We start from the raw sequence: 24,399 nt of genomic DNA on the forward strand, positions 1-24,399 counted from the left end.
TAATGTTCTTGCACTTCCACTCTGCTAGTCTTACCAACCTTCCTATTGTTTCCCTCAATCCCTTTTTCAAATAAAACATGCCATAACAGTCGTGATGTCCTAGACAGCCACAGCCATAGTCGAACCATGTATGTAGCTAGGAATTTAGGCTTCAAGAGCACTCCTGGCCAGCTGTGTCCCATAGCAGCAGCTGAACCTGCATAAGAAAATGTCTAGAAAGGAAAGACACTTGCTTTTTAAAGGCTAGAACTTAATAAAGGAAAAATAAAAAGAACCAAAGGAACAAGGTCCCTTAAAGGTGGCTGCCATGGCCACAAACCAAGTGGCCTACCATCCTTGCACAGGTCTAATCTCAATATACTGTTTTAATTAAGGAAGACCCTATAGAGTAGCAGATTTAAGGATTCAAAGCCTCTTGGATTTTGTTATAGGTGGAGATTAGATGAAGGCAGAGAAAACAAAGCAGGGTTTGGTAATTTGGGGAAGCTTCATATCTTTCTTCCCCTTAATTTTTTTAAGTTTATTTAAGAGCGATACAGAGCGCATGAATGGGAGAGGGGCAGAGAAAGAATCCCAAGCAGGCTTTGAGCTGTCAGTGTAGAGCTGGACGTGGGCCTCCAACCCATGAAATGAGATCATGACCTGAGCCAAAGTCAAGAGCAGGATGCTTAACTAAGCCACATAGGTGCCCCTTGTCTTCCCCTTCTTTATCCACAGATAATCTAGGCTGGTGCTACCCTACTGTTATGAATAGGCCTAAGAGGTTGAGGTTAGTGATATGAGAGTAAACATTCACTATTGATTTCTTAGACAGGAAATCAATTCTAATGATTGCCTGCAAATGAGAATCAGATACTCCACCCCTCTACTTCCAATACCAGGTAGTCTCAGAACCAGAAGTGGAGAATGGCCCTTGAGAAGGTTGTCCTGGCTCAGCTTCTCAGTGCTTACAATAGATAACTGAGAAGAATCCCTAGGTGAACTGGCTGAGGAGTGGGCAAAAATGTATTGTGTGAGGGGCACCTGGGTGGCTCAGTCGGTTAGGCTTCCGACTTCCGCTCAGGTCAGGATCTCACAGTTGGCGCCCCACATCCAGCTCTGTACTGACAGCTCAGACCCTGGAGCCTGCTTGAGATTTTCTGTCTCCCTCTCTCCGTCCCAACCCCGCTTGCGCTCTCTGTCTCTAGAAATAAATAAACATTTAAAAATGTATTGAGTGATTCCTTGGTGGTGAGCTCACCTGGCAGGCGCAGTTGAAGCTGTATGTAGTACGTGCCCCAGTGGGGAGGATGAGCGGTATCCTCCCCACTGTGTGGTAGGTAAGTAGGCCAACCATCACCCTGAGCGAGGAGGAAGTTGGTTTCCCTGACTCTCCCCCACGCTCCATACCGTACCGTACCATCACACCTCACGATCTCCAAAGCCCAACCAGATACCCCCCTCCCTTCTCTGCTTCCCCAGATTTGTGCAGAGACCGTCTCAGTGGTTTCCAGGAGAAGCCTCTGGCTTCCCTGTGGGCCTCGCCTGCGAGGGTGGTGAGAGAGATCACCCAGAGCTCTCAGTCCAACCGCTGCTCTTCGCCTTAGGCGCTGCCTCTGGCCTGGGAGCATGGCCACGCCCACAGCTCTTGCGGGGAGGAGAGGTCGGTGATCACCAGAGTGAGGTAGTAGGGTGCTGCGGTGGTAGCGCTGGGGTAGGGATGGCCAGGGCCCTGAGGGAGAGTTGAAGGACCCACGGAGGGTGGGTAGCCTTGGCAGAGGAAAGTCGGGGGTCCTTTAGGGGAAAAGCACACGCTACAGAGTAACCTACTCACTGACAGGGGCAGAAAGTGCTGTTCTCTAGTGCCGTTACCCTCCCGGAGAAGGAACTATCAAAGATATCGCCAGGTATGTCTTGGACAAGCTGATTTATTAGAGCGTTACAGTAGGGCTCCCACACAGAGGCACCAGAGCTTGGTGCTCAGCTTCCCTCATCCCCCTCCGCTGCCAAAGCCTCCTGGCTCTCCTCCCCACGGTGCTCCTGACGAGCGAACTCCTCGATGACTATGTCCTCAGAGCTTGCAAAGCAGAAGAATGGAATGGAGGGTTAGGAACAACTTGCTGGGCATTGTCCACGTTCACTCCCTTTTTGTGATCCCTTCCCTGCTTCCCAGCTCAGATCCTCAGCCCCCTCTCCGTAGCTAACCACTCTGGCTTGTTTCCCTAAGTTCCCTCCCCAACCTTCCAAACACAAAAGTCCCTCCCCACCCACCCTCTAGAGCGCTGGAGGGGAAATAAAAATGGAGGGTCAGAAGGAAGGAAGGGATCGAAGAAGTAAGGGCGAGGGGGTGGGGGAGGAAAAAGAAAAAAGGAAAGGATGAGGGGGGAAGCACGATTCTGAGAAGAGCAAGGGGTGGAGGGCATATGAAAAGCACTGAACTATGACACGAAGCTAAACCATATGTTTCCACTGCACAGTATTGAAAGCAACACTCCAGGGAAGCTTTTTAACATTTCCAACGTCATAAAATGGAGGGTGGCAATGGGGAAAGGGAGATGGGGCATCCAGGCCTCACATTACCTTACCTAGCACCCTCTGTAGCAAGCATGGAGTGGGGAGAGGAAAATGGAGTTGAAGCTGATGTGGGGCTCCTCAGTAGAGTGAAGAAGTGTTTCTCTTACCCCTCCTTTTTTAACCCTCTCCTCTCTACCCCCCAACACACACACACACACCCTGAAAACCTAGGAACCCAACCTGCCTATTGCTATGTAGTCTCTACCCAAACTGCCAGTCCTTGATTCAAGAGATCAGAACTGCTTGGTCCCCAACACTCAGGACCACCGCTCCTATGAGTCCCACCTGGTCACTCACCATGTGATGGCTTTGGATGCATCAGGATCAGGGGCAGCTCCACACCAACATCGCTGGGAGGATTCCAAGGGAGAGTTATGGATCTCCCCCAAGGCAACTCCCTGAACCTCCCTCCCTCAGTTTTCTGGTCCCGGGATGTCCTCAGACACTCCCTTGGCACTCTTTTAGTCTCCCATTCTTGCCCCCAGGCCCCTCTCCCCATGGCTTCCCCATAGCATCTCTTACCTGGTGATCAGGTCGCCTAGGATGCTGAGGGTAGAATGACACCCTAAAATTAGCAGCTGGAAATGAAAGTGGCAACCTAGTTTTACCGGGGGATAAGGGATCAGAAGGCCAACCCAGCCGCAGAATGGGCTTCCAGAAGGGAAGGTGGCTTGCTCACTGAGCTCACAGGTTTGGGAAACTGGTCTGGGGAACAGCTTGATTGGGTCAGTCCACCTGGAAGGAAAACAAAAGTGGCTCCCCAGCCCCTGCCTAGACAGACCCTGACCCTTTACTCACCCTCCACCAGACACCATCAAGTTGACTCTCACTTTGTAGGACACCAGGATCCCCAGCAGCTCCTTGTTCATTCCAGGTTGAAGACTGGAATGAAGACTGGTGGTAGTATTCGTTTTTGTGTGTTTGTTAAGCAGGGGGGTGGTGGTGGTGGTGGTAATTTATTCAGTCCCTCAGTCCCTTCCTGTGCACCTTTTCTAACAGGCCTCCCATGCTCTAATCTCTCCTACTCATGGAAATCACATTTCTGCTCCTTACATCCAGTTTTACCATGTCACCCTCTGCTCAAGAACCAACATCTCTGAATATAACTACTTTCTGCTTGGCTTTCACGACCCTTAACAAACTGGCCCCACTCAGCCTCTTTAACCTTTTCTGCCCTAACTCCCTAACACCTGGGATACAACCTGAGCAGACCCAACCTCTCTCCATACTCAGAACATGCCATGCAGATTCCCACCTTTCTGGCCTTTGCCCATGCTGTGTTCCCAATCTGGAATGCTCTTTCCTTCCTCTGTTGCTATCTAGATCCTGCGCATGCCTTAATATCTAGCTCATTTAGTCTTCTCCGGGAAGCCCACTCCAGCTATGGTGTCTTCTTTTAAATTCTGTTGAATTTCTAATCTGAACCATGTGTGCTATCATTTAACCTTTCGATTGCTTTTGCATTCCTCTTTGTTCCCCATCTAGGCCATAAATTGACTGAAGGCAGAGCATATCTAAAACTTCTTTATATCCTCCCATATTACCTAGCATAGGAATGAGCATGTAACAGGTACTCAGTGAAAACTCACTGATTGGAAAGTAAGACACAGAAAATTGTATGATATTGGGAAAGTCTCTTCATGGCTCTGGAATACTGATCCTTTATCTATAAAATAATGCTGTTTGGATAATTTCTAAGGGTCGGTCTAGCAATGACAATCTATAGTTATAAGATTGATAAGGCATGGAGAGGGGCAGGGGACGATGAGCACTTGTCAGATGGTGGCAGATGGCTTTTGGTGGAAGACACATCTAACACTAGGGCCTCTAAAGGTATAGGGCCAAATGAATAATTGGATAGAATTCTATCAATTCCTATTATATCATTCTCCTTCTTTGGCCCTTTTCCTCCTTCATTTCTCAGCTCCTAGCCTTTTCACTCCATTTCTGTCTTCACTAGAGAGTAGCCACTCTAGAGATCATGGTGCTACAGCCAGATGACACATAGTAGAATCCTGTCCACCTCTGCCACTTATTAGCTGTGCAAGTTTGGACAAGTCCTTTCGTCTCTCTGAGCCTCAGGGTCCTTAAGTATAAAATAGAATAAGAACACATATCCAGCCTACTTTAATGGGATTCTTACAAAGATATAGTATATATATAAGACTTTGTGAGCTGTGAAATATTAGACAACGCAAAGAATTTTCCTCTCTTTCCTTTCTTGCTGTCTGTGACCTAAGCCTGGCATTGGTCCTGTGGACATTATTTAGCTTATTCTTGGCCCTCAGGCCTGCAGGGATCTCTGAACACTGGCCTAGAACCACTTAAAAAGAAATAGGTAGACTTCATTGCAGGTGAAACCTCAGAACTATATACATGGCATGCAGAGTGGGTCACAGATAGAAAATGGAGGCTGGTAATTACATTTAAGCTTACATTGTGCTAGAGGCCAGATTAGTATCACCATGCTTGAGTTTGCCATCCAGTGCCAGGCCCTGTTTCTGGCAGTTGGCAGCCAGGAGTGGGGTTACTGCGAAGCTCTTAGAGAAGTTGGAGTTAGCAGCTATAGTCTCCCTTTAAAAGGAGAAGAAGAAAAGAACTTAGACTAGGCTTGCCAATTACATGTACACTCATTCCCAAGAGTATCTTGCACAATTCCACAAACCTACTGGAGTATCCAGGAGAGCTGGCATGCGTGACTGTGCAGAGGGGGAGCAATTTGCTCTGGTGGGAAATCCTTATGCCCTTGACCTCTCTCAGCATTTTGATGGTCCTGTTATGGGTATCCTCCCTCTAGTTCTCCTGGGAATCCCTCCCTTTCTCTACATCAGCCCTCACGTTGACCTTCGTCAGTCCTGGGCTCTTACCCTCTTCCTTCTTTCCTGAACCCCCTTCTTTGCCTCCAGTCCCTGACCCTTTTCCCACCAACCCACCCCTTGGCTCTCTGACCCCAGCCCCAGTGCCAGCTCACGTGAACTCCTGAATGAACACGGTCTTGGTGTACTTGTCTAGGGAATACAGGACAACGTCTGTGATCTGGTCGACTGAACAGCCAGGAAAAGCACATGACTATAATCAGTTAGTCATCCTCAAGGTCCCAACTCACCACCCTCAGATGTGACCTTATTCATGGGTACACTATGCATGATGTACTAAGATATGCTTATGGACAAAGATATGTATTTTGATAAGCCTTCATTAAAGGGAAAGTCCAGATAAATGCAGCCTGGATAGGTGAGGCAGGATTTTGGAAAAAGATGTGTGGATTAGGGACCAGGTGCAGAGGGATAGGAAAAGAAAATCACCTGAAATCTTGATTTTTTTGATGACCTTGTTGGTGCAGTTGTTGATAGAAACATTGACAGAGATGGGTTTGCCATGGTAGTGAACCTGGAGCAGGAGGAGAGGCTCATCATGAGGTTGGAGGTAGAACACCCAGATCAAGACCTAGAATTCTGTTTCCTTAGCACTATTGCCACCCTGGCTTCCATCCCTGTCTACCCAAGTAGGAAATCAGTGAAGAATCAGGGTTTCAGAGGGCTTGCAGGGTAGGGGGTAGGAAGTGGGGGGGGGGGGTCACAAACCTCCCTGTCCATCCAGGCCTGGAGTTGTAGGGGCTGAGATGACAGAAGGAAGTGGCGGACAGTCTGGGCACAGGGACCAGGGCCTGGTTCCAGGGGTGCAAACTGTACTTTCCGAACCACCAGCCGTACAGAGTCTCTGAAGAGAGGCCAAGAGGTCAGCCAGAACATCTCTGGGACTCACAGAGCTCCATGCCAACCCCATGGCCCAGTCCTGGCTTGGGGTTGGGGTGGAGGTGAGGTAAAACCTCCCTCAGAGAATTCCAATAGACCCTCAGTGTAGACATCTAGACCGTGGGTCAGCAGACTATGGCTCACTGGCCAAATCTGGCCTGTTTTTGTATGGCCCAAGGCTGAGAACGGCGATTACATTTTTAAATGGTTGAAAAAAATCAAAAGAACGATAATATTTCATGGCATGTGGAAATCATATAAAATTCAAATTTTAGTGTCTATAAATAAAGTATCAGAAGACAGCCCGGCTCATTCATTTACATACTATCTATGGCTGCCTTTCACACTCCAATGGCAGAGTTGAGTAGTTGTAACAGAAACAGAAACCATAGGGCTCAAAAAGCCTAAGTGTTTATTTTTTGGCCCTTTACAGAAAAGTCAGTTTACTGCCCTGGAGCAAAGAAGAGAAGTCAGAGGGGGATCGGAGCTGGACATCTGAGTTGGTGGCGATGGTACTATGGAGGTTAGAAGCTGGGCTGTTTCTGTCCTGAGATCAAGATCTGTTTCCTGGCACAGGCAGGGACTCTGGAGAGGACCAAAGACTACCTCTTGGAGATTTTCTCCTCCAGGTTTTCAGCACAGAAGCTCTTCACTTCAAAGTCAATCCCACAGGCCTGCAAAGGTGAAGGGGCCAAGAGAACTCACTTCTAACACTGCCTATCCTTTCCTCTTGGGTTCTATAAGGAAATGCCTGACACCATCCCTTAGCTGTCCATTTTGCCAGTCTTTTTCATTTGTCCCTCTGTCCTTCATCCTGACTATCCCTCTTTCTCAGAACCCAGACCTCACCTTTCCCGCATCTTCGGGACCTGGCTGCAGTGTCACCGAACAGGGCAGGTTAACAACCATCTAGGGGATCAGAAGGAGGTCAGCAAACAGAAGAAATAGGGACCCCCTCCCCAACTGTGTTTTCCTTCTGTAGCTTCCTCTCTTAACATTCCCTGGAAACCTTGCCCAGGATTTGGGGGCCAGTACCTGCAGGGTAAAGGGGTAGGCATTGTCCCCCAACTTTTGCAGCAGTCGCTCCTGTAGGACTGTGAGGGGCCCCTGGGTGCTGGTGGGCTCAGGTGGGAACACTTGCTGCACCTGTACATACAGATCTTTGCGGAATGTCAGACCAATCACATCCAAGTCATCATGGCCATAGCGAAAGGCACATGTCAACATGACAAACACTGCAGGCAAAGGAGGAAAAGAGAGTGAACTGTCATGCCCGAGGGAGAAAGGAAGTTCTTAAATGGCTCATAGGAAGACATGGAGAGACAATGTAATATGATTGAAACCATATGGCCATGAAGAAAAGGATAAATACATTTGACTACAGTAAATTTCAAACTTCTTTCCATTAAGGGTGTTTATAAACACTGAAACAAGCAAAAGCCTGGGAGAAAATATTTGCAACATATATAACAAACAAAAGTTTAGCATTCCTAACCTGAAACTAATGTAACACTGTGTGTCAACTATGCTTCAATAAAAAAGCTTCACATTTGTGATAGATAAAGAACTCCCACAAATCAATAATTGAAAAATACCAATATAGGAGTGTGCAAAGAATATGAATAAGCTCTTTGCAGAAGCACAAAATAGAATGGCCGATAAGACAGGAAAACATGTCCAGTCTCATCAATAATCAGATAAATGCAAACTAAAACCACAATAAGATAACATTTCACACACATCAGACTGTGAAAAAATTTTAAAGTCTGCCAATACGAAGTGTTGGTGAACAAGTGGAGCAACAGGAGTTCATTGCACACTCCTGGTCTCAGTATATATTAGTACAACAACTTTGGAAAACTGGCACTATCCAGTAAAACTCAATCTGCTTGTATATTATGACCTAAGAAGAATTTAGAGGAACTCTTGCTCATATTTATGAGGAGATACATATGAGAATGTATTTGCATCAGTATTTGCCATAGCATAAAATTGGAAATAATTTCAATATCTATCAATCAGTCAATGAAAGAATGGGTAATACAGTTATGGTATGTTCCTATAATAGAATGCTAAGCTGAGCTTAAAATAAGTGAACTAGCACTCCATGTATTAACGTGGGTAAGTCTCAAAAACTATTGAGTATAAAAAAAAAAGCTAGTTTCAGAATGATATGCATAATCTGATACTGTGTATATAAAGTTAAAAAGCATGTAGAGCAATCGAGCAATACCAGAGCTTCTCACAGATACATAACTATTAAGTAGAAGTATAGGAACATAAGAGGAATAATAAACACCAAATGCGAGATAGTGATTCCCGGGGAGGAGGAGAGGAGGACGGAAGAGAGGAGGAAGGGGAATGGGATTAAGGAAGGACACATGGGAGACCAGTTTGTTTCTGTAGTTCTTTTTTAAAGCTAGGTGGTGGGTACAGGGTATTTATTACATAATTCTAGGGTCAGACTATCTGGGCTTGAATATGACTTGTACAAATCCCTCGAGTTCTCTGAGCCTCAGTTATTTCACCTGTCAATAACAGGATTGCACTACAAGCTCTCCATATGTTCTTTAGCCTTCACAACAATCCTCTGAGGTATTACTATCTCTGCTTTACAGGTAGAGACAATGAGCTCAGAGCCATTAAGTGACAGCCCAGGATTTCACCCCAGGCCTTTTGACTCCAATGCCCACGCTTGTGCATGCCCAATCTAACTCATAGGAATTAATGTGAGGAGTTGACGTATGAGAAATCACTTTGGAAATTGTAATTATAGATTTGAATGACGATGATGACCATGGGAATATTGGCAGAAATTGAACAGTTATAAGTGAACTCATGCTTTGCAGCTGATGCCTAAAATTAGGGGCAAATAGAAAGCTGCTTCAATGAACTATGGGGTAGTGAGGGCTTCAATGAAGAGTGGGATGGGGTACAGAGGGCTACCTGTCCAAGGACAGAGTGACAGAGATTGAGGGAAGAAAAGATGTAAAACAGGGGTGAGGAATCTTACTTCTATCAGGAGCCCTGACCCAAAGGAAAGAAAACTACCAACAGCCACACACTAGTAGAAAGCAACTTATTTCAGTATTTTTAAGAGATCAAAATATCTACTGAACAGCCAGATTATCTGCTTCTAAAATTAAGCACAAGGAAAAGGAATCTATATTCAAAAGATACAATGAGGACTGAGAGTAATGATAATGGTAGCGTTTATAAGGACTGGGGCAATGGGCAGTCTCATGTACTGCAGGAGGGAGAGTCAGTTGATAAACAATTGATTTTGTTAGACAGTTTGGCAATAGAAATCTTTAAAAACGTCTGAATGCCCTTCGGCCATTGTTTTCTTCTCTAGGCATTTAGTCTAAAGAAATGATTGGACCAATACGAAGGACATATATATGTTTGTGTACACACACACACACACACACACACACGAAGTATATATTTTACAGGGTTATTTATAATAGCAAAAAATGTCCAATGATTGAAGGTTGGCTAAATATATTATGGTACCCCCCCATGCAATACATTGACATAGGTGAAAAAGAAGATTAGAAAATATTTATAATATAGTCTATTAAATAAAAATATAGCTAATTTTGCACGGAAACTATAAATGAATAGGAGCTAAAATATTATTAGTGATTATCTTTTTTTTTTTTTTTTTTTTTTTTTTAATTTTTTTTTTAACGTTATTTATTTTTGAGACAGAGAGAGGACAGAGTATGAACGGGGGAGGGTCAGAGAGAGGGAGACACAGAATCGGAAGCAGGCTCCAGGCTCCGAGCTGTTAGCACAGAGCCCGACGCGGGGCTCGAACTCACGGACCGCGAGATCATGACCTGAGCCGAAGTGGCCTCTTAACCGACTGAGCCACCCAGGCGCCCCATTAGTGATTATCTTTGAGTGACAGGATTGCAGTCTCTTTTTACTTCATCTGTACTTTTTAATTTTTCTACAATGGAGACACACTTAACAATTTTCAAAAGATATGACAAATTCCCCCCTTGGTTGTCAATTACAACCAATTAAAGAGGGAGAGAAAGTGGGGCACCTGAGTGGCTCAGTTAGTTAAGCGTCTGACTTCAGGTCACGATCTTGCGATTTGTGGGTTCGAGCTCTGCATCAGGCTCTGTTGACAGCTCAGAGCCTGGAGCCTGCTTCGGATTCTGTGTCTCCCCTTCTCTCTGCTCCTCTCCACCTTGCACTCTGTCTCGCGCTCTCTCTCTCTCTCTCTCTCAAAAGTAAATAAACATTAAAAAAAAAATTTAAAATGAGGGAGAGATGGGACAAACAGGAAGATGGCGGCGTAGGAGGACGCTGGGCTCACCGCGCGTCCTGCTGATCACTTAGATTCCACCTACACCTGCCTAACTAACCCAGAAAACCACCAGAAGACTAGCAGAACGGAGTCTCCAGAGCCAAGCACAGACGAGAGGCCCACGGAAGAGGGTAGGAAGGGCGGAGAGGCGGTGCGCGCTCCACGGACTGACGGGAGGGAGCCGGGGCGGAGGGGCAGCCCGCCGGCCAAGCAGAGCCCTGAGTCTGGCTGGCAAAAGCGGAGGGGCCGGACGGAGTGTGTTCCGACAGCAAGCGCGACTTAGCATCTGGGAGGTCATAAGTTAACAGCTCTGCTCGGAAAGCGGGAAGGCTGGAGGACAACGGGAGGGAGAGTTGCTGAGCCCCGGGACAACAGAGCTCAGTTTGGCGGGGAACAAAGGCGCTCACCAGCGCCATCTCCCTCGCCCATCCCCCAGCCAAAATCCCAAAGGGAACCAGTTCCTGCCAGGGAACTTGCTCGCTCCGCGCAAACACCCGAGGCTGTGCTTCTGCGGAGCCACCCCTCCGGCAGCGGGTCTGACTCCCTTCCGCTGCCACAGGGCCCCTCCTGAAGTGGATCACCGAAGGAGAAGCAATCTAAGCCTGCCCCTCCTGCCCCCGTGCACCTTGCCTACCCACCCCAGCTAATAAGCCAGATCCCCAGCACCACAAGCCTGGAAGTGTGCAAGTAGCCCAGACGGGCCACGCCACCCCAGAGTGAATCCTGCCCCTAGGAGAGGGGAAGAGAAGGCACACACCAGTCTGACTGGCCCCAGCGGTGGGCTGGGGGCAGACATCAGGTCTGACTGCGGCTCCGCCCACCAGCTCCAGTTATACACCACAGCACAGGGGAAGTGCCCTGCAGGTCCGCACCACTCCAGGGACTATCCAAAATGACCAAACGGAAGAATTCCCCTCAGAAGAATCTCCAGGAAATAACAACAGCTAATGAACTGATCAAAAAGGATTTAAATAATATAACAGAAAGTGAATTTAGAATAATAGTCATAAAATTAATCGCTGGGCTTGAAAACAGTATAGAGGACAGCAGAGAATCTCTTGCTACAGAGATCAAGGGACTAAGGAACAGTCAGGAGGAGCTGAAAAACGCTTTAAACGAAATGCAAAACAAAATGGAAACGACGACCGCTTGGATTGAAGAGGCAGAGGAGAGAATAGGTGAATTAGAAGATAAAAGTTATGGAAAAAGAGGAAGTTGAGAAAAAGAGAGATAAAAAAATCCAGGAGTATGAGGGGAAAATTAGAGAACTAAATGATACACTAAAAAGAAATAATATACGCATAATTGGTATCCCAGAGGAGGAAGAGAGAGGGAAAGGTGCTGAAGGGGTACTTGAAGAAATCATAGCTGAGAACTTCCCTGAACTGGGGAAGGAAAAAGGCATTGAAATCCAAGAGGCACAGAGAACTCCCTTCAGACGTAACTTGAATCGATCTTCTGCACAACATATCATAGTGAAACTGGCAAAATACAAGGATAAAGAGAAAATTCTGAAAGCAGCAAGGAGTAAGTGTGCCCTAACATATAAAGGGAGACCTATAAGACTCGTCACTGATCTCTCTTTTGAAACTTGGCAGGCCAGAAAGGCTTGGCACGAGATCTTTAATGTGCTGAACAGAAAAAATATGCAGCCGAGAATCCTTTATCCAGCAAGTCTGTCATTTAGAATAGAAGGAGAGATAAAGGTCTTCCCAAACAAACAAAAACAGAAGGAATTTGTCACCACTAAACCAGCCCTACAAGAGATCCTAAGGGGGATCCTGTGAGACAAAGTACCAGAGACATCACTACAAGCATAAATCATACAGACATCATAATGAATCTAAACCTGTATCTTTCTATAATAACACTGAATGTAAATGGATTAAATGCGCCAACCAAAAGACATAGGGTATCAGAATAGATAAAAAAACAAGACCCATCTATTTGCTGTCTACAAGAGACTCATTTTAGATCTGAGGACACCTTTAGATTGAGAGTGAGGGGATGGAGAACTATTTATCATGCTCCTGGAAGCCAAAAGAAAGCTGGAGGAGCCATACTTATATCAGACAAACTAGACTTTAAATTAAAGGCTGTAACAAGAGATGAAGAAGGGCATTATATAATAATCACAGGGTCTATCCACCAGGAAGAGCTAACAATTATAAATGTCTATGCGCCGAATACCGGAGCCCCCAAATATATAAAACAATTACTCATAAACATAAGCAACCTTATTGATAAGAATGTGGTCATTGCAGGGGACTTTAACACCCCACTTACAGAAATGGATAGATCAGCTAGACACATGGTCAATAAAGAAACAAGGGCCCTGAATGACACATTGGATCAGATGGACTTGACAGATATATTTAGAACTCTGCATCCCAAAGCAACAGAATATACTTTCTTCTCGAGTGCACATGGAACATTCTCCAAGATAGATCATATACTGGGTCACAAAGCAGCCCTTCATAAGTATACAAGAATTGAAATTATACCATGCATACTTTCAGACCACAATGCTATGAAGCTTGAAATCAACCACAGGAAAAAGTCTGGAAAACCTCCAAAAGCATGGAGGTTAAAGAACACCCTACTAACGAATGAGTGGGTCAACCAGGCAATTAAAGAAGAAATTAAAAAATATATGGAAACAAACGAAAATGAAAATACAACAATCCAAACGCTTTGGGATGCAGCGAAGGCAGTCCTGAGAGGAAAATACATCGCAATCCAGGCCTATCTCAAGAAACAAGAAAAATCCCAAATACAAAATCTAACAGCATACCTAAAGGAAATAGAAGAAGAACAGCAAAGGCAGCCGAAACCCAGCAGAAGAAGAGAAACAATAAAGATCAGAGCAGAAATAAACAATATAGAATCTAAAAAAACTGTAGAGCAGATCAACGAAACCAAGAGTTGGTTTTTTGAAAAAATAAACAAAATTGACAAACCTCTAGCCAGGCTTCTCAAAAAGAAAAGGGAGATGACCCAAATAGATAAAATCATGAATGAAAATGGAATTATTACAACCAATCCCTCAGAGATACAAACAATTATCAGGGAATACTATGAAAAATTATATGCCGACAAATTGGACAACCTGGAAGAAATGGACAAATTCCTAAACACCCACACTCTTCCAAAACTCAATCAGGAGGAAATAGAAAGCTTGAACAGACCCATAACCAGCGAAGAAATTGAATCGGTTATCAAAAATCTCCCAACAAATAAGAGTCCAGGACCAGATGGCTTCCCAGGGGAGTTCTACCAGACGTTTAAAGCAGAGATAATACCTATCCTTCTCAAGCTATTCCAAGAAATAGAAAGGGAAGGAAAACTTCCAGACTCATTCTATGAAGCCAGTATGACTTTGATTCCTAAACCTGACAGAGACCCAGTAAAAAAAGAGAACTACAGGCCAATATCCCTGATGAATATGGATGCAAAAATTCTCAATAAGATACTAGCAAATCGAATTCAACAGCATATAAAAAGAATTATTCACCATGATCAAGTGGGATTCATTCCTGGGATGCAGGGCTGGTTCAACATTCACAAATCAATCAACGTGATACATCACATTAATAAAAGAAAAGATAAGAACCATATGATCCTGTCAATCGATGCAGAAAAGGCCTTTGACAAAATCCAGCACCCTTTCTTAATAAAAACCCTTGAGAAAGTCGGGATAGAAGGAACATACCTAAAGATCATAAAAGCCATTTATGAAAAGCCCACAGGTAACATCATCCTCAATGGGGAAAAACTGAGAGCTTTTTCCCTGAGATCAGGAACACGACAGGGATGCCCACTCTCACCGCTGTTGTTTAACATAGTGTTGGAAGTTCTAGCATCAGCAATCAGACAACAAAAGGAAATCAAAGGCATCAAAATTGGCAAAGATGAAGTCAAGCTTTCTCTTTTTGCAGATGACATGATATTATACATGGAAAATCTGATAGACTCCACCAAAAGTCTGCTAGAACTGATACATGAATTCAGCAAAGTTGCAGGATACAAAATCAATGTACAGAAATCAGTTGTATTCTTATACACCAACAATGAAGCAACAGAAAGACAAATAAAGAAACTGATCCCATTCACAATTGCACCAAGAAGCATAAAATACCTAGGAATAAATCTACCCAAAGATGTAAAAGTTCTGTATGCCGAAAACTATAGAAAGTTTATGAAGGTACTTGAAGAAGATATAAAGAAATGGAAAGACATTCCCTGCTCATGGATTGGAAGAATAAATATTGTCAAAATGTCCATACTACCCAAAGCTATCTACACATTCAATGCAATCCCAATCAAAATTGCACCAGCATTCTTCTCGAAACTAGAACAAGCAATTCTAAAATTCATATGGAACCGCAAAAGGCCCTGAATAGCCGAAGTAATTTTGAAGAAGAAGACCAAAGCAGGAGGCAGCACAATCCCAGACTTTAGCCTCTACTACAAAGCTGTCATCATCAAGACAGCATGGTATTGGCACAAAAACAGACACATAGACCAATGGAATAGAATAGAAACCCCAGAACTAGACCCACAAACGTATGGCCAACTCATCTTTGACAAAGCAGGAATGAACATCCAATGGAAAAAAGACAGTCTCTTTAACAAATGGTGCTGGGAGAACTGGACAGCAACATGCAGAAGGTTGAAACTAGACCACTTTCTCACACCATTCACAAAAATAAACTCAGAATGGATAAAGGACCTGAATGTGAGACAGGAAACCATCCAAACCCTAGAGGAGAAAGCAGGAAAAGACCTCTCTGACCTTAGCCGTAGCAATCTCTTACTTGACACATCCCCAAAAGCAAGGGAATTAAAAGCAAAAATGAATTACTGGGACCTTATGAAGATAAAAAGCTTCTGCACAGCAAAGGAAACAACCAACAAAACTAAAAGGCAACCAACGGAATGGGAAAAGATATTTGCAAATGACATATCGGACAAAGGGCTAGTATCCAAAATCTCTAAAGAGCTCACCAAACTCCACACCCGAACAACAAATAACCCAGTGAAGAAATGGGCAGAAAACATGAATAGACACTTCTCTAAAGAAGACATCCGGATGGCCAACAGGCACATGAAAAGATGCTCAACGTCGCTCCTTATCAGGGAAATACAAATCAAAACCACACTCAGATATCACCTCACGCCAGTCAGGGTGGCCAAAATGAACAAATCAGGAGACTATAGATGCTGGTGAGGATGTGGAGAAACGGGAACCCTCTTGCACTGTTGGTGGGAATGCAAATTGGTGCAGCCACTCTGGAAAGCAGTGTGGAGGTTCCTCAGAAAATTAAAAATAGACCTACCCTATGACCCAGCAATAGCACTGCTAGGAATTTACCCAAGGGATACAGGAGTACTGATGCATAGGGGCACTTGTACCCCAATGTTTATAGCAGCACTCCCAACAATAGCCAAATTATGGAAAGAGCCTAAATGTCCATCAACTGATGAATGAATAAAGAAATTGTGGTTTATATACACAATGGAGTACTACATGACAATGAGAAACAACAAAATATGGCCCTTTGTAGCAACGTGGATGGAACTGAGGAGTGTGATGCTAAGTGAAATAAGCCATACAGAGAAAGACAGATACCATATGTTTTCACTCTTATGTGGATCCTGAGAAACTTAACAGAAACCCATGGAGGAGGGAAAGGAAAAAAAAAAAGAGGTTAGAGTGGGAGAGAGCCAAAGCATAAGAGACTCTTAAAAACTGAGAACAAACTGAGGGTTGATGGGGGGTGGGAGGGAGGGGAGGGTGGGTGATGGGTATTGAGGAGGGCACCTTTTGGGATGAGCAGGGGGTGTTGTATGGAAACCAGTTTGACAATAAATTTCATATATTGAAAAAAACATCTATTTTATCCAAAAAAAAAATAATACTGTTAAACCAAAAAAAAAAAAAAAAAAAAAAAAAAAAAAAAAAAAAAAAAAAGAGGGAGAGAAAGAAAAGGAAAAGGAAAGAAGGAAAAAAGGAAAGGAAAAGACAGAGAAGATGAGAAGGAGAGGAAAAGAGGTGGCTGGAAGGAAGCATGGGGAGGGAGGAAATGAAGATGAGGAATAAGACAGAAAAAGATCAGGAGGGGTGAGGCAGAAGGTATGTATGTAATAGCCCCTGAGGTGAGGGCGGTAAGCAGATGAATTGTTATTGGCACATCCCCCTGTTTGCAAGTGGGGAGGGCATCACCCCCCTCATCCTTCCTGTTTCTTCAACAGTTTAGGATCATCCTTTTTTCGTGCTAGAAAAGAGCTTGTTTTCATTTTTAAAAATTCAACATCTATTCTAAAGTTTGGGTTTATTTTACAAATAAATGTTTGGGTTTATTTTACAAATAATACATATTAATTGTGTGAAAATCAGAAACTACAAACAAAAAAATCAAAGCTCTGCCATCATACATTATATTCCAGAGATAACTGCTGTTAATATCTCTTGCACTTGTGGGGTGCCTGGGTGGCTCAGTCAGTAGTGTCTGACTTCTGCTCAGGTCATGATCTCATGGTTTGTGGGTTCAAGCCCCATGTCAGGCTCTTTGCTGACAGCTCAGAGCCTGGAGGCTGTTTGGATTCTGTGTCTCCTCTATCTGCCCCTCCCCCACTCTTACTCTGCCTCTCTCTCTCAAAAATAAAAAAAATTAAAAAAATTCTTGTGCTTGGTTCCCAAATTTGTTTCTATAATTAAACATAAGGGTACCTTAGATATTTATGACTTCTTCCTCATAGCCTTTTTGAAATTGAAGTTTTTACCTGAGATCATTGTAGATTCACATGCAGTTGTAAGAAATAATACAGAGAGATCCCACATAGATTTTTGATAAACAACATATCTTTCACACAAGCACATATACTGCCCTACCACTGGCCTTTATCATTCAGTAGTACAGTGTAAGCATGTTTTACATCAACAAATGGAACTTGATAGAAAAAAATGTCAGAAAATGTGATGCAAATATGGGGCACCTGGGTGGCTCAGTCAGTTAAGCATCCGACTCTTGATTTCGGCTCAGTTGATAATCTCACAGTTTCGTGGATTTGAGCCCCATGTCGGGCTCTGTGCTGATTCTGCAGAGCCTGCTTGGGATTCTCTCTCTCTATATCTATCTCTCTGGCCCTCCCCAGCTCGTGCTCTGTCTCTCTCAAAATGAATACATAAACTTAAATTATTAAAAAAAAATATGAGCAGATAAAATTATCTTCAAAAAAGTAGAAAAAAACATAAAATAGCTAAGGAACAAACTTAAGAAATAAACACAACTTCGGGCACCTGGGTGGCTCAGTCAGTTGGGTTGCGGACTTAGGCTCAGGTCATGATCTCACGGTTTGAGAGTTTGAGCCCTGGGTCAGGCTCTGTGCTGAAAGCTCGGAGCCTGGAGCCTGCTTCGGATTCTGTGTCTCCCTCTCTCTCTGCTCCTCTCCTGCTTGTGCTCTCTCTCTCTCAGAAATGAATAAGCATTAAAAAAGAGAAATATACACAACTTAAATGAATAATAATATAAAACTCTACTAAGGGACATAAAAACGATGCAAATAAAAGGAAAAAACACATCTTATTTCTAGATCAGCATGTATTTTTTAAACTAAACATTTCTTCCTGTAGGTTATTCTGAAGATGTGCTAGGAATGTGAAAAATGATTTAGGTTTAAGAAATACAGAGTAATTGAGAGTCTTACACAAGTTGGTTAATTTACTGGTTATTCCCCAGAATTCCTCTGATATTTAAAACTGGCTGGACTGCTTATCTACACTGTTTGTTTGTTTGTTTATTATGTTTGTTTATTTTTCAGAGAGAGAAGGAGTGAGGGAGAAGCAGAGAGACAGAATCCCTAGCGGCTTTGTCCACACTGTCAGCATTGAGCCCAATGCAGGGGCCAGTGCACACAAACCATGAAATCATGACCTGAGCTGTGCTTACCTGACTGAGCCACCTAGGTGCCCCTATCTCATAATATCTTAAAGGTTATGTTTGAACTAGTATTCATCAATTTGTTCTGAGCCTTTTCAAGTCAAACCCAATTTTCAATCTAATTGAATCAAAGAGTAAAAATTATTTTAAAAAGAAATGAGAAAATATTTCAATGGAATCTTGATCTATAGTACTGTGGCCATAGTAATGTCTCTTGTTGTTACTTGCTAGAGTTATTGTTTTCTCTGTTTCTTGGGATTTTTTTTAACAGAAAAGATAGGGGGTTTCCCTCCACAGAAGAGGTGGAAAGATAATACCAGAGGTTGCAAAATGGCAATATGAGGGTCATATCCAGCCTAAGAAAAAATAACATTTTTTGATCTATCCAGGCCTTTAAAAATCTTTTAGTTAGTTGCCAACATTTGAAATTCAGGAAATTTGCATAAAAATATGGATTTCTGGAATACTGAATATTTCCATAGCCAGTGTATGCCCATGTTCATTTTAACAATGAAGCAATAGTACTGCTGACAATAATAAAGAAAATCAGAAATTTTAGAAAGAAACTATTTTAAGTCCAGCACACATGTCAATTCTGTGTAATTTTGAAAAATAAGATTTTATTTCTGGTTTAGAAATCTATTTCTATTTCTATCTTGAATATTACTTGGGGAAGAGGTACCATCATCTGTTTAGAATTTGGGCCTCTGAAGGTCTTATTCTGAGCTTTATTTCCAGTTCTTTTCCAACAATCAGAAGATTTGGCCACACTGGGCAAAAATCCCCAGTTGTTAGCCCCCACCAGATGAGGCATCCACAGTTCCAACCACTTTTTGATTTTCTTATACCCCTCTAGTCCACTTGCCCAGTCTACTCACTCAGGTTACTTGTCTGGTGTGTGTGACATTTCAGTTGGGGGTCCCTGGCACATACAAAGGCCAAAAGAATTTTTACTTACTCTTTCGACCTTTTAAGTAATCAGGATCAACCAGGACTACACCATCTGTGTAGAGAAGGAAAAACAGCACCCTGGTCAGGAAAAATCCTTAGACTATGAAACAGAATCAATCTCTGAAATACTTCCTCCCATTTTCCCCTTTAATTGGCCTCATCTTCTGCACGCCCCTCTTTTTTTCTTTCTTTTAGTCCCTGGCTCCCATTCCCCTTCTCCCCAGGATCTTTCCCTTTTTGGACTCACTGACCAATGGGATCCACCATGTCCACATGGTCCACGAAGTCCCGTTTCCCCAGGTAGATGGCAAGCTGTTGTGGAACAACTTTGCATGTTATTGTCTTAGTCATCTTTTTTGTTTGTTTGTTTGTTTTATTTTATTTTTGAGAGACAGAATGCAAGTTGGGGAGGGGCAGAGAGAGGGGGGGACAGAGGATCTGAAGTGAGCTCTGTGAGCCCGATGCAGAGCCCAAACTCATGAGCTGTGAGATCATGACCTGAGCCAAAGTCAGATGTTCAACCAACTGAGCCATCCAGGTGCCCCTCCATAATCATCTTTGAGTGGATTTCCCCCTGAGACCTTGAAGGATGTACCCAACTATCCCTTTTGCCCCCTCATTTGCCCAGCTAGGCCAGGTTCTCTCACCTTCCCATTGGAGCAGGTCTTCTTATACACCCTATAAAAAGAAAATCAGGAAGAAAATAGGGATGGTCATTGGGAGAGAAGGGAAGAGAAGAAGGGAGAGAAAAGAAAGGGAAGTGGGGGAGAAAAAGGGAAATATTCCTAGGATTAGAAGAGGCCCAAGGAACATGAAATGGGGCAAAGGTGGAGGTAATTGGAGTAGAATTCAAGCTATAAGTTGGGGGAAAGTTGGAGACTCCACTACCCCAAAGGCAAATACTTGGATTTGGGTAGGGGACAAGTCACAGAATCAGAGAATTAGAAGGAGTTCTTACTTACCTTGACATGTTGGCCATGGAGTTGATGTTGAGCCTTTTCTGAGAAGAGGGACAGAGGAGGAAGGCTCATTCATTTGGTCCCTATTCTTGCCCCACTCTGGGATACCATCCAGACACACCTAGTGTGGTGTAACCTTTCCTCCTTAAATACATGCTTCACCACCATTAAGTGCCCTATATTCTCCCTCCTGCCAAGGTTATTTATTCAGTCATACTCTCACCCATCCCAGACACTATTTTTACAAATTGTTGACTAACCATATTGCCTATTCTCTAGAAGGAGCAAGGCTTCCTGGGATAGCTGGAGCACTCTTGAGCATCTTCATTGAGAAGAAACTTGTCTGGAAGGGGGCTTAAGAGAGGCCTCCATCCAGACAAGTATGAGGAAAATTGGACTGGATGAGGCTGGACATCACCTAACACACAGTAGGTGTCAAGATATGTTTGTTAGATACACGAATAAATGAATGAGTGAATGAATGAATGAATGAATGAAGAAAAATGGATTCTGTCTGCTTTTGCTCCTGCAGTGGATTCTGAGCCTGAGTTCACCTCATGGTGGCCTTAACTCTCGGCTAAGAGAGGAGAAAGGTGTGGGAGAGAAGGGGTTGGTGTCCTCATGCTCTTGGCAGAAACTTCCATGGAGGATGAAAGCCTTCCTTGAATCTGTTCATCACTCTCTTCACCTTTCCCTAATTTTCCCAGTCTTATCCCCATCCACGTCCCCAGGTGCTAGGCCTTGGAGTAGGGACCCTGAGAGAGAGGGAGATGTCTGTCTAGTGCTTCTCTTTGATGCATATTAGGTACGGCCTGAGGGGTGAGCTTAAGGGAGATTCCAGAGGTCTCTCACAGGGTTTTCAGCCCAAGTGCCTGCTAGCTGTGTCAAGAAAGGTGCTCCTCAAGTGCTCCTTGATATATTAATGGGGATGCTAAAGGCAAGGGATATGGGACCTAGTACAGGCTAGAAATAGAGGACTTTGGACTGTTACCTTGGGAGAGAGATGAAGCTCACATCCGTCTCCAGGTCTGGTTGCTAAGCTCGCCTCCTCAGCCTCTTATACTTAAGGTCCTTTGAGTTTAGATTGGTGGGGGTCAGCGAAGAAGAATAGAGTTATGGGAGGGGGGCATAAAATACTTCTTTATAAATAGCTCAGGTGCCAAGAATTTGGAAAGCAGATTAAAGACTAAAAGATTAGTGGCTAAAGATTAGCAAGTTCTTGCTGCTGGGACAAGGTGGGGGTAGGTGTTGCATCTGATGGTGTTAAAGTCAGGGGAACTTGCGAAGAAGAACTACAGAGCTTTGGCCTTATGAGGCATTGAACCTGAGGACTGGGATCAAAGGGGAGTCAGAGACATTAAAGGAAAAGCATGGTGAGGGATAGAAATAGGAGGACTCAAAGTATAGGCCTTTGTGATTCTGAAAGGAGAGTGTTGTGTCACACACTAGTGTTTCTGTATCTCTTGATCAGTTATTATAGGCCACACAAAAGCCAAAAGTTTGGGAAAGAGTGCCCCTTTCCCAGCCCCACACCACGTGGGACTTAGGACTCGTGAAGCATACTGTTCAGAAGCCTTGATTATCCCAGCTTATGTGCACAGCAGGAGTCAATCTCCTGTAAGTGGGGGTGGTGATTGGGGAGGGGAGGTTGAGTGTATTGAGCTGTGTGTGCACATGTTTGTGAGCCTTGAACTTTTCTTGTTGGAGAGGAAGGTATCAAAGGGTTCTTGGCCCAGGGGCAGGTTCTCCGGAAAGGATGTTGCATGTGGAGGGAATAGGCAATTGACATTTGTATCACCCCCACCTAATGTAAACCTTCCCCCTCAGTTTTTGAGTCTCCCCAATCCAACTAAGTCCGTGTTATAGGCTCTAAGCAGCTTCACTTGCCTCGTATGACCACTCGTGGAATTAGAGATATTTCTGTCCTACAGCTGCCAGGACCCCCATAGTGGCAGCAGCAATAGTAATCTTCCTTTCTTGGCTGTCCTTCTCATAGGGGCCAGGTCCAGGCTTTGTGGACATAGAGAATATAGAGACAGAACCTCCAAACTCTGGGGATACAGGACCCTACCCTGCCTCCACCTCCCCATAGAGTTGGCTGGTCTTCAGTATCTATCCATAGATGCCAGCCCTCAACCCTCATTCCTCAGGGAATGGCTATGGCTGTGGCTCAGAGGGCTGGGCCTTCCCTACCTCCTTCTCCTTACTGTGGCTGCTGACAGCTGACAGCTGTCCCATATTCCTTTTGTACAGCTAACTATGTTAGCCTTTGCCATTTCTTGCCAGTATATGACCCAGGGGCTTGTATTTTAGTTGCTGTTACTCTGCCCTTCTCAGGGATTTTCAGTTAGAGGCAGAAGCCCAGACTCTGCAGGGACCATAGTGGGACTGAAACTAATGCTGGACATACAGGAGAGTTATGTACTTGCCAAAGTTGGTGTCTGTGTGGAAGGCAAAACTTCAGAATGAATGTACTTTTGGACTAGCCTTCAGCTTACTTTTGTCTCCAGACCCACACTTGAAGCTTTTCCCCTCTTTCAGCTCAGATCCATGGTCCTCTCAGCAGGAAGAGAATAGATCTGGTAGGTCTTTAATTCATTACTATGATTGAACTTAAATCATTATCTCTTTTCTAGGAGTATGTGCATTGCTTGACTGAGGTATAATTTACAAACAGAAAATTACACAAATCTTAATGGCACAGCTTGATATATTTGTATTTACTGTGGTAGGCTAAATTATGGACCCCAAAGGTATACAGTCCTAATCCCTGGAACCTATGAATGTTACCTTATGTGGCAAAAGGGACTTTGCAGGCATGATTAAATTAAGGGTCTTGAGATGATTATTCTGCATCATCTAGGTGGGCCCTAAATTTAACCACTAGTCTTTTTAAAGAGGGAACCTCTGTTTATGTCTATAGCTTCTCTGTAGCTAGAAGGAGATTGGGCTACCTAAACAAGGCAATATGAGAACTGAAGCAAGATGCTATGTTACTGGCTTTGAAAATGGAGGAAGGAGCCACAGTCAAGGAATGCAGCTCTCGAGGGACAAGGGCATGGATTCAAACCCATAGTCTCTTATGGTCACAAGGTGGCTGTTGCTGTTCAGGTGTAGCCTGGCTGACAACTTGATTTTGGCCCAATGAAACTGATTTTGGATTTCTTACCTCCAGAACTGTAAGAGAGTAAGTGCTTTTTTAAGCCACCAAGTCTATGGTAAATTGTTCTACAGCATCAATAGGAAACTAATATACCTGTGTGTACATGCATGTAACCATTACCTGGATCAAGATATATAAAACATTTCCATCTCCCCCCAAAATTCCCTTGTGTCTCTTTACAGTTTGTAGTCTCCAAAAGAATTATCACCAGCTTCATTTTGATCAAGACTATTTGCATTTTCTAGTAGGATTTATTCCTGGACTTCCAAGGTGGTTCAATATTTGCAAATCAACCAACATGATACACCACATTAAGAAAAGAAAGGATAAGAATCATATGATCCTTTCAATAGATTCAGAAAAAGCATTTGACAAAGTACAACATCCATTCATGTTAAAAAAAAAAAAACCCTCAACAAACTAGGGTTAAAGGAAACATATCTCAATATAATAAAGGCTATATACGAAAAACCCACAGCTAATATCATCCTCAAAGGGGAAAAACTGAGAGCTTGTCCTCTATGGTTAGGAACAAGATAGGAATGTTCACTCTCACCACTGTTATTTAACATAGTACTGGAATTTCTAGCCACAATCGAAAACACAAAGAAATAAAAAGTATCCAAATTGGCAAGGAAGAAGTCAAACTTTCACTATTTGCGGATGACATGATACTCTATATAGAAAATCCAAAAATTTCACCAAAAAATTGCTAGAACTGATACACAAATTCAGTAAAGTCGCGGAATAC

General features: G+C 43.6%; 2 protein-coding genes across 12 annotated transcripts in view; one reads left to right on the forward strand and one right to left on the reverse strand.

Moving 5' to 3' along the window:
• PDZD11 (PDZ domain containing 11) overlaps window positions 1-23,041 on the forward strand; it is a 29,565-nt gene extending 6,524 nt beyond the window's left edge. For 3 of the 8 annotated variants that reach the window (XM_081793049.1, XM_081793051.1, XM_081793050.1), the window contains exons 7-8: window positions 19,722-19,826; window positions 20,765-20,967. In XM_081793049.1, coding sequence (XP_081649175.1) covers window positions 19,722-19,826; window positions 20,765-20,844 — 185 coding nt within the window. In that variant the 3' untranslated portion in view covers window positions 20,845-20,967. Of the gene's footprint in view, window positions 1-6,741; window positions 7,330-19,721; window positions 19,827-20,764; window positions 20,968-23,026 lie in introns of those variants that run through there. The other 5 variants (XR_014136774.1, XM_081793053.1, XM_081793052.1 and 2 more) reach the window with 5 other exon arrangements.
• Window positions 1,890-23,017, reverse strand: ARR3 (arrestin 3). 4 transcript variants are annotated; one of them, XM_081793048.1, is made up of 18 exons: window positions 21,477-23,017; window positions 20,746-20,807; window positions 20,489-20,526; window positions 20,174-20,204; window positions 19,778-19,838; window positions 19,534-19,578; window positions 7,344-7,543; window positions 7,158-7,217; window positions 6,915-6,982; window positions 6,138-6,273; window positions 5,859-5,943; window positions 5,525-5,597; window positions 4,990-5,127; window positions 3,352-3,435; window positions 3,076-3,099; window positions 2,851-2,903; window positions 2,565-2,574; window positions 1,890-2,056 (listed from the first exon to the last, which is right to left on the reverse strand). In XM_081793048.1, exons 2-18 carry the CDS (start codon window positions 20,746-20,748, stop codon window positions 1,960-1,962), a joined length of 1,206 nt encoding a protein of 401 aa, XP_081649174.1. In that variant the 5' UTR covers window positions 20,749-20,807; window positions 21,477-23,017; the 3' UTR covers window positions 1,890-1,959. The 4 variants fall into 4 exon arrangements, with proteins under 4 accessions (XP_081649174.1, XP_081649172.1, XP_081649171.1 ...); XM_081793046.1 differs by lacking the exon at window positions 2,565-2,574; XM_081793045.1 differs by lacking the exon at window positions 2,565-2,574 and having other exon boundaries at window positions 3,352-3,447.
• Window positions 23,042-24,399: the final 1,358 nt, after the last annotated feature.

The sequence above is a fragment of the Panthera onca genome, chromosome X, assembly GCF_046562875.1.
Source record: "Panthera onca isolate mPanOnc1 chromosome X, mPanOnc1 haplotype 2, whole genome shotgun sequence".
NCBI classification, from domain to species: Eukaryota; Metazoa; Chordata; class Mammalia; order Carnivora; family Felidae; genus Panthera; species Panthera onca.